This window comes from Bos javanicus, chromosome 17 (genome assembly GCF_032452875.1).
Source record: "Bos javanicus breed banteng chromosome 17, ARS-OSU_banteng_1.0, whole genome shotgun sequence".
In the NCBI taxonomy this organism is placed as follows: domain Eukaryota; kingdom Metazoa; phylum Chordata; class Mammalia; order Artiodactyla; family Bovidae; genus Bos; species Bos javanicus.
Genome location: NC_083884.1, coordinates 65,891,313 through 65,907,799, shown reverse-complemented (window position 1 = coordinate 65,907,799; position 16,487 = coordinate 65,891,313). Strand labels below are relative to the sequence as shown.

The 16,487-nt window shown below is 52.5% G+C and overlaps 1 protein-coding gene across 2 annotated transcripts; it reads right to left on the bottom strand.

Annotated features, from left to right (window-relative positions):
* Positions 1-700: 700 nt before the first annotated feature.
* CRYBB2 (crystallin beta B2) lies at positions 701-14,977 on the bottom strand. 2 transcript variants are annotated; one of them, XM_061385185.1, is made up of 6 exons: positions 13,937-14,977; positions 9,781-9,860; positions 6,906-7,024; positions 4,254-4,386; positions 2,847-2,989; positions 701-961 (listed from the first exon to the last, which is right to left on the bottom strand). In XM_061385185.1, exons 2-6 carry the CDS (start codon positions 9,832-9,834, stop codon positions 793-795), a joined length of 618 nt encoding a protein of 205 aa, XP_061241169.1. In that variant the 5' UTR covers positions 9,835-9,860; positions 13,937-14,977; the 3' UTR covers positions 701-792. The 2 variants fall into 2 exon arrangements, with proteins under 2 accessions (XP_061241169.1, XP_061241170.1); XM_061385186.1 differs by lacking the exon at positions 13,937-14,977 and adding an exon at positions 11,567-11,648.
* Positions 14,978-16,487: the final 1,510 nt, after the last annotated feature.

The window sequence follows — 16,487 nt, the reverse complement described above, 5'->3', positions numbered from 1 at the left end:
ATATAGACGGTGCCTGGTTTATCTCGTCATTCTTGCTATAACCCTGTTAGAGAGACACTATTTTCCCCCTGTTTTTCCAAGTAGGAAGGCTCTGAGGTCCCATGACTGGGCAGGGCTCCAGAACAGCCAAGTGAATCCAGACTCATAAGATGCAGGAACCCAGCCCTCAGCTGCTACACTAAGTGAACACCCCAACCAGGGCATGAACAAAGGGACCACAGAACACACACACACAGAGACGGGTCTCCATGACCTCTCTCCGGGATGGGGGTGGGCGTTACAGGGTTTGGGGCTCCTCTGGGCAGATTTAAATAAACTCCCAGGTTCAAGGTGATAAGGCAACTCTGTGGGAACAGCAGGCAGTGGGTACCTTTTTAGGGTCCGGAGCAACTATCACGTGCCCTGAATGACTGTGCTTGGCAACCACACAAGGATGACTCAGAGGTCAGCCAAGCCAGTCACTGGGGGGGCAAAGGGGGCCGTAAGTCAGGTGAAGAAGCAGAGGCTCAGAGAGGCTGGACAGTGTGCCCCAGGTCACAGAGCTAAGCAGCTCTGAGCTGAGAAGTCTCGGTGAGGCTGTCCCACCCCTCACCCCGTCACTTTCTGGCTCTCTTGTCGTTCTGTGTCTGCCTTACACACACACGCATGCACGCACGCCGCACCCGGGCTTCCACAGGCGATAAAAAGACGCTGCCTCAGGTAAGTTGCAAGTCACACTTTATTCACTCTCCAGGATGTCTGGTGGGATGCTGGGCAGAGGCCAGCCCCTGGGAAGGAGGCAAGGGAGGGCCACTAGCTGGAGGGGTGGAAGGCGCCCCGCTGGTGCCACTGCATGTCCCGGATGCGGCGCACGGACTGCACCTGGGGCTGGGGGGCCCCAAAGTCACCGCTGTCCTTGTAATCGCCCTTCTCCAGCAGGTACTGCAGCCCGCGGTAGCCGGGGTACTGGTAGCCGACCCACCTGCAGGGCCAGAGGTTGGGGGAGGGCACGTGGGGAAACAGGAGACGCAGATGGAGAGAGAGACGAGGGGGATGGCTCAGCCACTAGGAAGGGTGGGCCTCCCAATCATCCCACACTACCTGGGTGTTGAGCAGAGCACCACCACCCTTCCCGGGTCCAGCCTCTGCTTTCTTCCTCCCCTTGATGCGGAGCTCGCTACCTCTAGAAGCAACTATTTTTTAAAGATTTTTTTTTAAGTGGACCATTTTTTTTAAAGTCCTTACTGAATTTGTTATAATACTGCTTCTGTTTTATGTTTCTGTTTTTTGGCCCTGAGGCCTATGGTATCTTAGCGCCCTGATCACACATCAAACCCATCCCCCCAGCACTGGAAGACTCAGTCTTGACCACTGGACCCCAGGGAAATTCCCAGATGCAGGCCTGGCACTGGGATCAGAGGGAGCGGTGATCTCAAGCTCACCTAAGCTTAGAGTAAGACAGGCCTCCTGCCCAATCCCCAGCAAGGGCAAAGGGCAGCAGCAAAGGTCCCAGGACCCCTCCGGGATCCTGCCACCATTTGAAGCCATCACCATTTAGGGGGTCACTCACTGGGCACCTGACAACTGTTACAGTCTTCTCCCCAGGAGGCATCACACAGGCCTGGCCCCCACGAACCTGCCTGGCCAGCCCCTGTGGACACCTCCAGCTCTGCCTCTCACACTCACTCCAGCCACTGTGTCTCTGCAGCCCAACCACTCTGTCCCCTGCAGAGCCCAGGGGACTCACCAGGCTCCTCCCACCACAGGACGCTTGCACATGCCATTCTGGCTGGGGCATTCTTCCTTCTCTTTACCTCTACAGTTCCTGCTTTCTTGAGACCTCAGCTCAAGAGCCCCTTCTTTAAGGAAGGAGACTAGATTTGCATGGATTCCTAATTATGAACAGTTGCCTCCAACCAGACCTTTAGCTACACAAGACCGAGGCCAGGTCTCTTTAACCTACCTTGAATTACTGATCACCTATCATGGTGTCTGGCATATGACATCACTTGACAAATTGAACCAATGGGATGAGTAAGTGACCGGGCTCAGGAATACAGAACTGTGCACACTCTAAGCGTTTGACAAGCCCCAGAAAGCCAGTATATACTGGGAAACTAGTGCTCTTGGGGCGGAAAAAAAAGTTTTGTTTATAACACTTTCCAATCTCTGTGGTGTACATAGGTCTACAATGGCTTATTTCAAGTTACCAATGATTAAACAACTGGCTCACAGTAAATTCTGAAAAGTTAAGTCAGCTTTTGCAAGCTGGTACAAGCTGGCTCAGGCAAACCACTGCCCGAAGTCCATCTTCAGATTCCCCATAGAATCCACGTTTTTCACAGTGAGAAATTCCCCAATGCTGGTGACTGAGGTTTACGTGCCGAAGAAATTTAATTTGGTGGAGAACCTCCTATTTCCAACCTCAGGAATGCATGCAGAGAAAGGCCAGCATGTGCTGCGCTTCCTGTCTCTCTCAGCTCTGTAAAGACCCCTCGATTCATTCCTAGCCTTCTGATCTCCCCCCACCCCCCGCCTCTGCCTTACCCTGCCCCCACCCAACATTTACTATCCTGCTCTTCAGAGTTGAGGTTAAGGCCACGATTTCTCTCTTTCAAAAGCAAGGTGTTGCCCAAAAGGCAGGTCAGGATGAAACAGGGACTGAAAGCCACATGCAGGCGTCTGATGATTTCAATGCCCATTTTCCAACGGGAAGGCAGGGGTCGGGAATGTACAAGACCCCCAGAGCTCAGGGCAGAGCAGGGCTCGGCAGCTCGGAGCCTGGGCTCCTGGGGCAGGGCGAGCTCGGGGCAGAGCAGGGCTCGGCAGCTCGGAGCCTGGGCCCCTGGGGCAGGGCATGTACTCACGTGCCGCTCTGCACACGAACGGAAGACACCTTCTCCTGGTAGCCGTGGGCGTGGAAGCTGGGCACGTCATCGTCTATCACCTCCATCTTCTTCCCCGTGAAGTTGGGGTTCTCATACAGGGTGATCTTGTGCTCCTGGCTGTCCTGTGGATGGGGAGCGGGGGAGTGGGAGTGCGGGTGAGGGCACCCAGGGTGCCCTGGAGTTGGGACCAGCACGCTCCGCCTGCAGCCGTCTGCCTGAGACCCCTACCACTCCAGTGTCGATGCCATTGGCCAGCCACAGTGGTCATTCTACTGGGCTACTTCATGTAGCATTCACTCAGCTTCTACTCTGGGGAGTACTTGACTCTGAAATGGCATTTTTCCCTCCCACAGCCTCAACTCCCCTTTTTAAAAATAAATGGTAGCCATAATACATACATATGCATAGGCATATCGTGCCTCTAGTAGACACAATATTTTGGCTTTCCTTCACCTCCACATATCTTCCCATCCTCCTGTTCCTCTGACATTCTTCCTCTCCGTCTAGCATTCTTTCTTTTAGCTACTCTTGGCTCAGACAGTAAAGAATCTGCCCACAATGCAGGAGACCCAGGGTCGATCCCTGGGTCGGGTCAATCCCCCGGAGAAGGGAATGGCTACCCACTCCAGTATGCTTGCCCGGAGAATTCCATGGACAGAGGAGCCTGGTGGGCCACAGTCCATGGGGATCCCAAAGAGTCAGACACAACTGAGTGCTATTTGGCAGATGAAAAAACTGAGCCTCAGAGAAAGTGACTTGGCCAAGGTCACACGCACAGCCAGAAGGACTAGAGTCAGCAGAGGAACTCAGGTCTGTAGAATGCTAAGTCCAGTGTTGTTTGATTTGGCATCAAGCAGGGGGAAGTAGGCTGGGCTGGGAGGTTTGCGAGTGTAACTGAGCAACACTGGTCCCTTAGCCCTCGCAGACCACACACCAGTAAGAATCAGGATCCGAGAAGCTCTGAATGGTCACAAGGGCATGAGCTATGAACAAGAATAAGCTATCTTCTCCTCCACCCCCAAACCCAGAATTTCTCTGAGTATTTACAGCAGCAATCATTAGGGAGCAATTGCTCTGTGACAGGAGTTGCATAGACCTGAAGAGCACTGTCCACATAGACTAGAATGTGAATGGCACCCCATGGAGCATTTTGAATGAAGCCTGAAGCCCCTGAAGTTGTGCACTGTGGCCACGCTCAGGCTACGCCGTTGATACTAATATCCCCACTTTGCAGATGCAGAAACTGAGGCTCAGGGAGGTGAAGTGACTTATGCAAGGTCACACAGCTGGGGGCATGATGCCAGGGGGGAAGGCTCCTTCCTAGTCCCTAGACCTCTGGCTCTAAGCAGGGCAAAGAGAGGAAGACGATGAGGGACGGGGGCTCACCACTTTGATGGGCCTCAGGGAGCTGAGCGAGTCCGTCCTCCGACTGCTGGTCCACGAGTCCCAGCGTGGGTACTCACCCTTCTCAAACACGAACTGCTCCCCTTTGCAGTTGGCCTGCTCATAGCCCACCCAGCTGCAGTAGAGACACAGAGACAACAGGTCAGGCTTAATCCAGACTTCCTCTGGTGGGACCCTGGCTCCTCCCTCAGGCTCCAGAGTTCACAGTTTCCCAGCTCATCACAATGAGCAGCAGCCTCATCTAAACCGAAGCACAGTGAATCCAAGGGCAGCGTCACCTCAGTTATTCAAAACCCAGCACCATGCTGGCTTCAATCATCTGGAACACAGTCAAGAAATACAAAGGAAGCCTAAAAGATGACCTAGCAACAAGCACAGATGTTCAGAATCCATGTCCTGGGGCCAGTGGTATACTGGTGAATTAACAAGGAGCTCTCAAAAACAAAACAAATCCAGCTTGCCAGTTTCCATGGACGTGGCCGATTTCAAGCCCTACATGTGATATCACTGCACACGGAGCTGGGAACAAATGTGCCCTGTTGGCTTTCACCACTGAGAACAGGCTCCAGAACATCACTGCTTCTCAAGCTCACACGCCTTGTTCATACCCATTCTCTCTGGATCTTTTCCTCTTTTGTTCTTGATGGTGGTCTCTGGACTCATTTTGTACAGACAGAACACCAACAGTCTTAGATCCACTAGGAGAGAAATAGTACCTTAAAAGGAAGGATTGCCTGCCAACAGGGCAGGGCTAATAGAGGAAAGGGCATAGTCAGAAAAAGGCGGCATGGTTTCATGATGCCTGGTGTTTGGGGGCAGTTCATCACAGAGGCTAACAATCCAGCCTGACACAGTAACTGCTGTTCAGGACAGCGATCTAAGTCCTTAAGAGAAAAGGAGATGGTGTTTCTTGCTGCTTTTAGAAGAGTATGCCTGCCCTCTTGATCTAGCAATTCTGCTTTAGGTCACGTGTCCTTAGAAAACATTTGTCAAGAGCTTGCAGACATATGGGTAAGAATGTTCATCATGTTGTTGTTCATAATATCAAATAATAGAAACAACTTACACAGCCAATCGGCAGGGCCTGGTCGAGGAAACTGGGTAATATTCTGTAATGTGATGTTAAAAAGGCATGAAAAATAATGAGCTAGAACACAGGGTCTCAAATTTAACCGGACAGAAACATCACTAGGCGGGTTTGTGCAATGCAGATTCCTGGGCTCCAGACCCAAGAGTCTGATTCAATGGGGCAGGGAGGGGGCCCAAGAACATGCACTTCAAAGCCTCCCTCTTCTGTGACTGAGGCAGATTTAGCTCTAAACAGCTCTTTCAAAAACATAGACATAAAATGCTCCTTAATGACACAGAAAGAATTTGAGATATCTTGCAAAGTTTTCAAAATGAGTTATAAAACAGTTTGTAAAGCATGATCTGACTTCTGATTAAATGTATTTCTAATATATATTTGGTGAAACACATACAGAGAAAAATCTAAGTATATACAAACAAAAGTCAAAATCTTAATGGTTACTTCTGAGTAATAAGATTAGAGTCATATGGGGTTTTTTGCACTAAGCCATTTCTCCTTAATGTTAAACAATGAACAATAAAAATATCAAAGATAAATTTTTAAAAAGAAAGCAGAGAAGTGTAACGTCTATTTGAGAAATTCTGCCATCCAAATACTAAAAAAAGAAAATCAGATGTGGTTCTTCAATGGTCTAAACCTCAGCTGTCCATGAAGACATGGTCCTAGGCAGGCTGGTGTCCTGAGTGCGTCAGGTTGGTGGGGCTGGGTGGGGCCGTTCCTTTGGCTGTGTCGTCCACCAGAGACTCTGATTCAAGCAGGGCCATCACTCTCTGCAGAATGCCCTGTGAACCCTGAGGTGTGGGGCGGGTCACTCAGGACCCACACCAGACTCACTGACCCGCTAGCTGGGTGTCACTGGTGGCCACCTGATTCCGGAGGCTCTTGCAAAGAAGGAACCACTGGGGAACCACAAAGACAGGACCCTGAAGGCTGTGCTCAACTATGTGACCTGAGCATGGGTCTGTCCGACCAGACCAGTCACCCCCCCTTCTTTCTTGGGTATGGGGTCCCAAGCCTGCTGGCCCCCAAATGTGTCAGCGAGTCTACTAAGACCAAGTTATCATCAGGAACAGGGAAGGGAGGGATGGACGCAGAGCTGGGACATCCAGCTTTAGACCTCCCAGCAGAGTGAGGACAGTCCCAGAGTCAGAGACTGGCAGCTCTGCCAAAGTCCATGGGAGTCACTGTGTCCATCTCCCTGCCTCAAGGAAGTGGCTGACCTGGGTGTCAGGCTTTTCACACGGGCTCCGTCGCATCATCCCCAGGAGGACACAGTTAGACTTGCCCTACAGAGGAGGAAACTGAGACCCAGAGAGGGAAGCTCCTGGTTCAACGGCACAGAAGTGGTGGAACCAGGGTTTGAAACCGAGCTCTCTGTCTGACTTCAAAACTCAAGCTCTCTCCGAAGGCTGCCAAGACCCCAAATCCTCGTCCCCTGATCGCACAGTCTAGCAGCTCAGGACAGATCCCTCCAGCTCCACAGTGCGGCCGCCTTGCCCGGTAGCCCCTGACCGATGAGGCCCTCCCCCCGCCCAGGTACATACGGTCCAGCCTGCACCAGGACGGAGCCCGCCTTCTCCACGCCAGTCTCCTTCAGGTTGGGGCAGGGCCCGTTGAGCTCATGCGAGTGACCCTGGAAGTTCTCCTGCTCAAAGATGATGATCTGCAACAGGAGAGAATCAGACCCTCATCATGACGGGGAAGAGGGAAGACAGGGCAGTGGGGTGGGGAGAGGACTCAGAGAGCCTCGACGGATGCTGAAGGGTTCTGTGCTTGGAAATCACGAAGCAAACATAGAGTCCGATAGTCCCAGCTCGTGACCGGCTGTGAGACCTTGAGGCAGCATTTCACCTCTCTGAGCCTCAATTTCCCCGTCTGTAAAATGGGAAATAAAGCCAGAACCTACCTCATGGGGTTGTTGGAAGGATTCAGAGGAGCATAGTGGTTAGTATACCATATTTGCTCTGTGTGTGGGAGGGGTAATCATATTAACTGAGGGACATGCTGTAAGGATCCCGAGTGGGTGGGTGGCAGAGCTGAACCTGTAGCCCAGGCCTGTCTGATGCGGTCTCCATCGGAGCACTGTTCTGGTGCCACTGGTCTGTGGGCCACAGTAGGAATAGCAAGATGCTAGGTAAGCCATGCTGCTCAAGCTTCTCCTGCCCTTGTCAGTACCACCCTGCACCCACACTTCACCCGTAAAACTACGCACACCCATGCCCTTTTCTTAAGCCCTCATAGGTTCTGAGCTTTCCTCTCCCTCGGGATACCTCTTAAGAAGACTTTACCCCGCTTGCCTCATCTGGTCCTCTCATCAGCTCAGGGACAGGCTGGCAGAATCCCCATCAGGAAAAATGAAGCTCGGCAAAATGATAAGACTGCCCGCAGCTTCATAGCCAGTGCTAACTGGGAGGCAGGTGGGGATAGGGGGCAGCTGCCACCTTTTATGATTGCAAAGAGAACTCAGGGTCAGATGTACTTCCCCTGGGAGCTGCCTCTGGCTGAAGAGCTGGGCTCAGGGCAGCAGGCTCCCAGGAAGGGCAGCTGGAGAATCTACGTGCTCAGCACTGGCTGGGTCAACATGGCCCTCTCTCCCAGGCCGGGGATTAGCCACACAAAGCAGACAAAGCCAAGGGAGGGAGGCCCAGCAGGGCTCAGATTCCATGGGCTCAATTCAGGGTTGATGCTCACTGACTCGACCACGGATGGGTCAGGAGATCTGAGCTCCAGTATCTCCTCTGCTGCATCCAGCTGTGCAACCTGAGGAAGCCACACGATCGCTCTGAGCCTCAGCTGCCCAGACTGTGAAATGGGGAATCATGCCGACTTTGTAGGCTGAGAAGAATCCAGAACATGAGAGTCGAGGACTAGTGTGTTATGACCACCCTGGCCTGGGAGACAAGGGTTGCAGGCTAAGGAGGGTGAAGAAGGACAGCCTCCCCATGGATCTGAAAGGCCTCAGAGAGCCCAAGAGCTCAGTATTATTATTGTCGTTGCTATTTATGCACAGATGGATGCTAAAATTTTATGTATTACCTAATCCTTTCAACTTGCACTTTCCAATTCAGCAACCACTAGATGTATATTGAACATACGCAACGAGTCTGAATTAAAATGTGCTGTTAGTTTCAAATACACATCAAATGTTGAAGATTTAGTATGAAAAAAAGAATGTAACAGTCCTCTAATAATTTCTCTACTGCCTATACATTGGGATATACTGGGCTTAGTAAAATATTCGGAAGTTAACTTCCCTTGTTTCTTTTTACTTTGGTAACATGGCTACTTGTTGTTCAGTCACTAAGTCGTGGCTGACTCTTTCGTGACCCCATGGACTGTAGTCCACCAGGGTCCTCCGTCCATGGCATTCTCCAGGCAAGAATACCAGAGTGGGTTGCCATTTCCTTCTCCAGGGGCTCTTCCCAACCCAGGGATCAAACCTGAGTCTCTATCACTGTCTGGCGGATTCTTTGCCACTGAGCCACCTGGGAAGCCCAACATGGCTACCAGGAAGCATTAAACTCCATCAGTGGCTCCCATTTGAAGTCGACTGGATGGCTGCTCCAAGCTTCAACCCCCTGGCCTTCTTGTGCTCAAGCTCATCCAGCCCGCTCCGACTCCTGGCCCTCTGCACTCGCCATGCTCTCTGCCTGGAACTCTCTCCCCTACCCCACTCCCTGATTTTCAATACTTCCTTACCTGACCTGGGCTTTTGCTCCAATGTCACCTCCTCTGAGGAGGCCTCCCTGACCTTAGCTAATATGTTCCTTGTTCACCCAGACTCTGAAGAACCCTACTTTTTTTGCTTCTTCCTAACACTTCTCATTACTTGAAGTTATGTATTTACTCGTTTATTTATCTGTCTTCTAGAAAGTAAGCCCCTTCGGGGGCAGAATGGAGCAAGCTGAGTCCAAAGTCAGACAAAAAAGCAGTTCCAGGATGGAATCCATGCCTGGGGCCCCCGAAGCAGAGGGGGCTGAGCCTGTTTCTTTGCCTCTTCACAGACACCTTAGGCCTTGAGTCCAACTCTCCCCATTTTTAGGAGGACCTGAGGCTCAGAGAGGTCAAGTGACTGGTCCAGGTCACAGAGCAGGTGTGGAGTCTGGAAGCCCACCCCTCCACCCATTCACAAGCCCCCTCTTAGACTGGGCTGAGGGTTCACCCCAGCTTTGGGGACCCCCTTGGGCAATGGGGTGCAGGGTAAGTCAGAGAAAATTGAGTCTCCAGAGTCAGAAATATGCTGGCTATGGGCTGGGAAGGGGCCTTTTGAATCAGCACCCTCCTCCACTGTGCAAGCTGGGGAGAATGTGGCCCAGAGAGAGGGACCCCAGAAAAGGAGCCACCAAACCCAATTTATAGAAGGGAAACCGAGTCTTAAGAGACTGTGTTTGCCACCCTGTGCCCTGACGTGGTACCCACCTTGGGGTTGAGGGGCTGCGGCTTGCCCGCTTGGGTCTGGTGATCTGAGGCCATGGCGGGCTGTTCCGTGCAGGAGTGACCTGGAAGGCATGGGGGACACAGCAGTGAGGACCCCTCAGGCCCTCGGCTCCCTCACTGCGGGGCCCAAGGCCCGTCACTCCAGCCCCACATCCTATTCTGTGCCTCCCGCCTGGTTTCAGGTTCTCCGAGGGCAGAGGGGACGGCCAACGTCTGCCTGAACGTTCACTAGCTCTGCTTCTCTGTGTCCAGGCCGGCTCCAAAGTGGGACAAAGAAATGAGGTCTACTAAAAAATAAAGTGAGAAACTAGAACGTGACTGGGGACCCGCGTGGCCCCAGACAATTAATGCTACTACACCTCAATTGCTTATACATCAATCAATATTATGCAGAAATTCTTGAGTAAAAGAAAACAGCATGGGCAGAGGAAACTCACGCCCTGGCCATGCTTGGCCAGATTGTAGTTCCCAATCTACAATCTCACAAAGTTCCCGGACTCCCTGTCCCTCACCCTCAGCTTCCTCCTTGACTCCCTCCCCACCACCCGGAATCCAGAAAGCTCCTCTCCACCACTGTTCCGCCCCCCACGACTAGTACACACGTATATTACGGAGCTCAGGCTACAAGAAAGCAAAAACGTGAGTATCACACAACTTCAGACATGCATCAGCAGCAGCAGAATTTCTTAATGACTGAGAACATCAGAAAAGTATGAACAGCGGTCAAGTCTCTCCTCCCTTCCCGCAGGAGGGGCAGAGAACACAGCCTGCGTCTTCCCAGTGAGGAGGGGAGACTATTCCCTTCTCCAGAGGTAACACCTGGCTTCCAGAAGCTCCTTCCACACCACAGCCCAGGCCAAGATGTTCTCCCAAAAGAGGACATTCAGCTAAACGGCTTGAGAGCCAAACCGGCCCTTCTCCCCTAGGAAGCCAGCCCTCTGGGTCTGTCCCTGTGCCCAAGGCCCCACATTACTGCCCCCCACCATTGGCGCCCTCAGACTAAAGGTTAAGCTCAGTTGGTTCAGCTCGGGAACTGCCTCTGCCACTTACCAGCATCAACCCCTGAGAAGTGCGTCCCCTCTGTGCTTCAGTTTCCTACTCTGTAAAATGGGGATGGGATGGCGCCTGGTCACGTCTACGGACAGCTTGGGACGATCCAAGTACAGAACAGAGAAAACCACAAGCACTCGACAGCGCCTGGAACCCGCTCAGCGCTCAGTACACAGCGGCGAGTACGGCTTTACTAGAGTCCCTTCCAGCCAGCTTCAGTCACCTGTGGTGGGAGCTTCCCGAGACGTGCGGCCGCTTCCTGCCCCACGGCAGGACACAAAGCAGGTGTCCCGCCGATGTCTGTGGGTGTGCAGAGAACTGACTCACCGCCCTAGACGTGAAGCTGAACCTTCCATGGGTTTATTCCTTCCACTCACAAACCCTCAGTCATATTCTTCTCTGCTGGCAAAACGAAGATGCTGACGGACCGTTTAGCATCAGTAAAGAGCATCGCCAAAGTACACGCTCCATGCCAGGCACCGCGCTGGACCACTCACCTACACTGTATCCGAGCCCCACAACAAAGGAGGTTTTAGGACCCGGCCCCTCTCCCCATTGAACAGAAAAGAAAACTGAGGCTCAGCACCTTGAGGTCTTGGCCCCAAAGTCACCTGGTCAGAAAGCACTAGCCTCTGGATTTGAACCCAGGTCTCCCACCTTTTCCATCAGGGAGCAGGATGAGAGCAAAAGGCAAGACGAGCAAGAGAGCCATTCTTACCAGTGACACCAGCCCCTGAGAGTGCCCGTGGAGCCTGCCAGCGGGAGGTGACATTTATACCTTCCCCAGAAGTGCCCGTGCCAAGACGGGTGACCGCTGCGTCCCCGTGGAACGCGCGGGGAGAATGCAGGATTAAGCCCACACCAAAGGCCGGGTCAGCAAATGCCCACAGACATTGTGTCTCTGCACAATAATGTCATTAGCTTTCAGATTCGGCTGCGCCAGGGTGGTCAGGCGGTCGAGCAAGAACATGCCCGCTTTGCATGCATCAGCCATCCAGCTGCCAGGCCCAGGGGCATGCTGGGTTCACTGGTGTGGTCAGTTGAGCCCTGGGGGAGGCAGACAGAGGCAAATCTCAGTGACCCTGGTAGGAAAAAAAAAGAACAAAAAACCAAGGACAGGAAGGTAGTTTGGCAGGGTCCAGCACCCACCCATCCATCCATTCAACAAATATTTATCAGGCGTGGATTTGGTGCCAAGCTCTGTCCGAGGGGGCAGTGTCAGGCAGGGGACCTATCCGGGCCTGGACCATCCAGAAAGGCTCTGGGGGAGAGTCGAAGTCCTCAGAGATGGGGGGAAATGAGCCTGGGAAGCCAGGTTAGGAGGACAGCTTGAAGCAGAAGGGGACTGGGCACAACACACTGTCGTGGTATTTCAAGAAGACCTGCAAACAGGTTAATGCATCTCCAGGGTGCCTGCGATGGGCAGGGCCTGGGCTGGGCAGCCGGGGTGAGCAGAGGGCTGGCCAAGCCAGGTTGAGGAGAGGAAATGCCACCCTGAGGCCCTTGACTCTCCCGCACCCGCTGTTCCTCAGTGGGGTGCCCTCAGGATCCTTGACCCCCATGGTTTAGAGAAGGCTCTCAATCCCCTCTGCCAGTCCCGTCACTGCCCCATGGGCACTTGGCCTTAACTGGCATGCACACCCTCTTTGTAGACAGTCTGTGTCCTGACCGAATCCAAGGTCAGGCAGGAGAGAGGGGATACCAGCAGGGCTTGGAGACTGGGTTGGAGTGAGGGGACTTGTTCGCCCCAACTTCCATGCCCCCAGTACACACACACACACCCCAGCCTCCCCATGCCGTCTCTCTCTGTAGCACTCCTCACCACCTGACGTTACGTTACTCTTTCACCTGCTGTTTTTACAATCGGCAGATAAGCATCATGAAGGCAAGGCCGTGGTCTGCCAGGCTGACCACCTATCGGGTTCACCCCAAAGGTCTGTGAGCCTTGTCATTAATCAGCCTTAAGGCCAAAGAAAGAGTCAGAGACAGCAGCAGAGACATAAGTGGTTTACTGGACAGATGATCTTACCAACCCGTCCTGGAGCCATGTATGTCCAACAGGGAGCAGGACATGGCAGAAATTTCCAGCTACTCGGAGAAGGAGGTGGCTTCCCTTTGTAGACGGAAGCGACATAGGTGGGCTCACCAGTTACTAGGGACCAGTGAAGCCCTGTAATTGAAGGATTGGGTGGTCACGTGAGTAAAGCAGCAGGGACTGGCCAAGCAGGAGATGGACAGGAAGCAAGAGAACAGCCATCTTGAGTGGCCTCACCATACATGTCTCCCCTACATCCTCCATACAACCCTTACAACGCTGGTCCGCCCCTCTTCCCCAATATCCCTGGGGTCAGGTAAAGGGCACCGCGGTCAAACAGCACAAACGCAATCCAGACACCAGCAGCTAGGGAGCATCACCAGTAATCCAGGTGCTCACTGGGTCAATTTTTCTTTGAAGTCCAGCAGACAACCACAACAGCATCTGGCTGTGGACCCAGCAATGAGGCCAACATTGTCGCCCAGTCTGTGAACAGATTCCCTCCACTCAGACGAAGGAAGAAACGTAGATGTTCAACAGGCACAACACAGGGACAGCCATGAAGCGACACACAGCGCCAAGCAGCTGCAGCGCTGAGATAGCCTCACCTGCCTGAGTCTCTGTCCTGCCTGCAGGACCGCACCGCCTGTGCACCCTCGGTCCCCACGGCAGCGCTGAATACTGGTTTAACAACGGACCCCCGCAGGTGCTGCTGTTTAGTCGCTCAGTCACGTCCAACTCTTTTGCAGCCCGTGGTCTGTAGCCCCCCAGGCTCCTCTGTCCATGGGATTTCCCAGGCAGGAATACTGGGCTGGCTTGCCATTTCCTTTTCCAGGGGATCTTCCCAACCCAGGGATCGAACGCGCAACTCTGGCATTGCCAGGCAGGTTCTTTACCACTGAACCACCAGGGAAGCCCATTTTCTCCAGTAGGCGTCCAGGTTAATTACTGTCGCAGCCTTAGGTGGGGCCACGGAGAGGAAAAGTGAAATCTGTAAACCCCTTTCCAATCCCATTCCTCGGGAGGCAACGAAGACAAACCAGAGGGACGTACCTGCCAGTCTCAGGCTCAACAGGGGGCAGAGTCTGTGTCATGGGCAAAAGGCAAAAGGGAGCTCCTGGTTGACAATGATCCTTTGGTGTCAACAGTTGAGCTCAGATTGTGTTGACTATAGTCCTGGGTTATCATGGCATGGCACTGGGACGATGATCCTGGGATGCTCAGTGACAGTTCACAGGCTGGAGTCAGCCTCCTGGTCCACGTGCTGAGCGCAAGCTCCCCTCTCAACGTTTAAGCGGTCTTTTCATAGTCTGGCAGTGGCAGAGTTTGTAGAGCAGGTGGAAAAGCCAGTGTATTGTATTTTTAATGGCCCATTCCTGGACTTAATGGGCCTTAGTCACAATCCATGTCCAAGGGGGTCCCGTAGGTCACACACAGCTGTTCTAGACCCCAAACAGGGGTTGTGGTGCTCGAAGACTCAGGTTACATTTTGTAACGTCTCCCACCTGTTGTAACGCCTCGTAGCTGGCTTGTAGCCATGGTCCGGGCCCCTACATCGCTGCTCTGCCCACTCCTGCGGCCAGGACTGGGGGGTGGGGGGGCGTGGTTTGGGGAGTGGGCTTGTCTTACCCGACCGGTAACCCCCAAGTATGTGACAGATAATCCTCCCCTTTCGTCTGTATTCACCCACCAACCCCGGGCAGTCAGAGGAACCCCGAGCGCAGAGCTGCCACCTTTAAACTGGAAAGAGACTCTGAGTTGAACAGGACACACTCAATCTCATGGAAGAGAAAGACGCCTCTCGTGGTGGTCAGCTACTCAGGGCCCCTCGTGCTAGTGCGCGCCACCTCAGGTCACCCCCTTTCCGTCCCCGTCCTCACTTCCCGATGCCTACACACTCATGAGTTTCCTCAGCCTCTTACAACCGTTAGTGAGCCTTGCAGTTGCCCAGCCTTGAACCTGGAGACAGAGAGACGTCAACGGTTATGGGACAGGGGACCTCACACGGCAGGAGGAAAGGGTCCTGAGGCAGCAGCCCCACTTCCTGCGACAAGAGGCCAGCGCAACATGGCGGCGCTCCTCACCACTGGGGGAGGAAGGAGAGAGGCTTCCCTTGATTGGAGGAATCAATGTCACGTGGGCTCATTGGTTCCCAGGGAAACCAGCCCCTTGGGCACGCCCCTCACAACCCCTCGGGTTAATAATCATCCAGGTGTTTCCCTTTAATAAACTAGCCCCTGGAGCTGTTCCGGCCTCAGGATTAGAACCATCCCTGGCTGGGGCAGAGGGTAGGCACGTGCACAGTCTCGTGTGTAGGTGCAGCTGAAGCGGGGGCTGGTGGAGCAAGGTAGAAGGGTACAGAGAACAAGAGAACAGCCATCTTAATTTTTTAAGACTCTTTTGTTGTGGACCATTTTAAAAATCTTTATTGAATTTGTTACCATATTGTTTCTGTTTTATGTTTTTTGGGTTTTTTTACTGAGAGGCATGTATAGGATCTTAGCTCCCCAACCAGGGATTGAACTTGAACCCCCCTGCGTTGGAAGGCAAAGTCCTAACCACTGGACCGTCAGAGAAGTCCCAAGAGAACCGCCACCTTGAATGGTCTGGCCACACACCATCATATCCCCAAAGCCCAGTGCGACACATAGTAGGGACTTGTTTTGGCTCCCTGGACTACCAAAACCAAGGGCCCAAAACTAGTGGGCAGAATGGGGATGTAAAATGGTGCAGCCTCTGTGAAAACAGCGCAGCAGTTCCTGAAAAATTAAGCATAGGGTTCCATGCGTGTGCGTGCTAAGCCACTTCAGTTGCGTCCGACTCTTTGCGACCCCATGGACTGTACCCCGCCAGGCTCCTCTGAACATGGGATTCTCCAGGCAAGAATACTGGAGTGGGTTGCCATGCCCTCCTCATAGGATTCCCATGTGATCCAGCAATTCTACTTCTGGGAGTGTACCCACGAGAAGTAAACCGGAGATGCCAGCAGGCATTTGTATAATGCACCCTTGTTCATGACAGCATCACTCACAATGCCGAAAAGGTGGAAACAGCCCAGATGCTCACTGACAGCTGAATGGATCAACAAAATGAGCTCTAGCCTTACAATGGAATGTCACTCAGCCTTGAAAAGGAAGAAGATTCTGACACAGACTACAACCCGTATGAAACTTGAAGACATTATGCTAACTGACAGAAGCCAGGTACAAATACAGTATGGTTCCACTCAGATGAGATTATTAGTGCAGTTAAATTTAAAGACTGAAAGTAGGATCGTGGTTGCCAGGGTCTGGAGGGAGGGGTGACTGGGGAATTATGGTTTCATGAGTGCAGAGTTTCAGTTCTGCCAGATGAAAAACACCTCTGGAGATGGATGGTAACAATGATCGCAAGAGAACGTGAATGTATTTAATGCCACTAAAACGAATACTTAAAAGTGGCTAAAGTGGTAAATTTAATCTTATGACTATTTTATCACAATAAAAATAATGTTACATAAAGACTTCCAGAAATGTATTGTCTCATAGTTCTGGAAGCTGAAAGTCTTAAATCACCTTCTTTTTAAGATTTTTAAAATTAAAGTACAATTAATTTACAGGTTGTG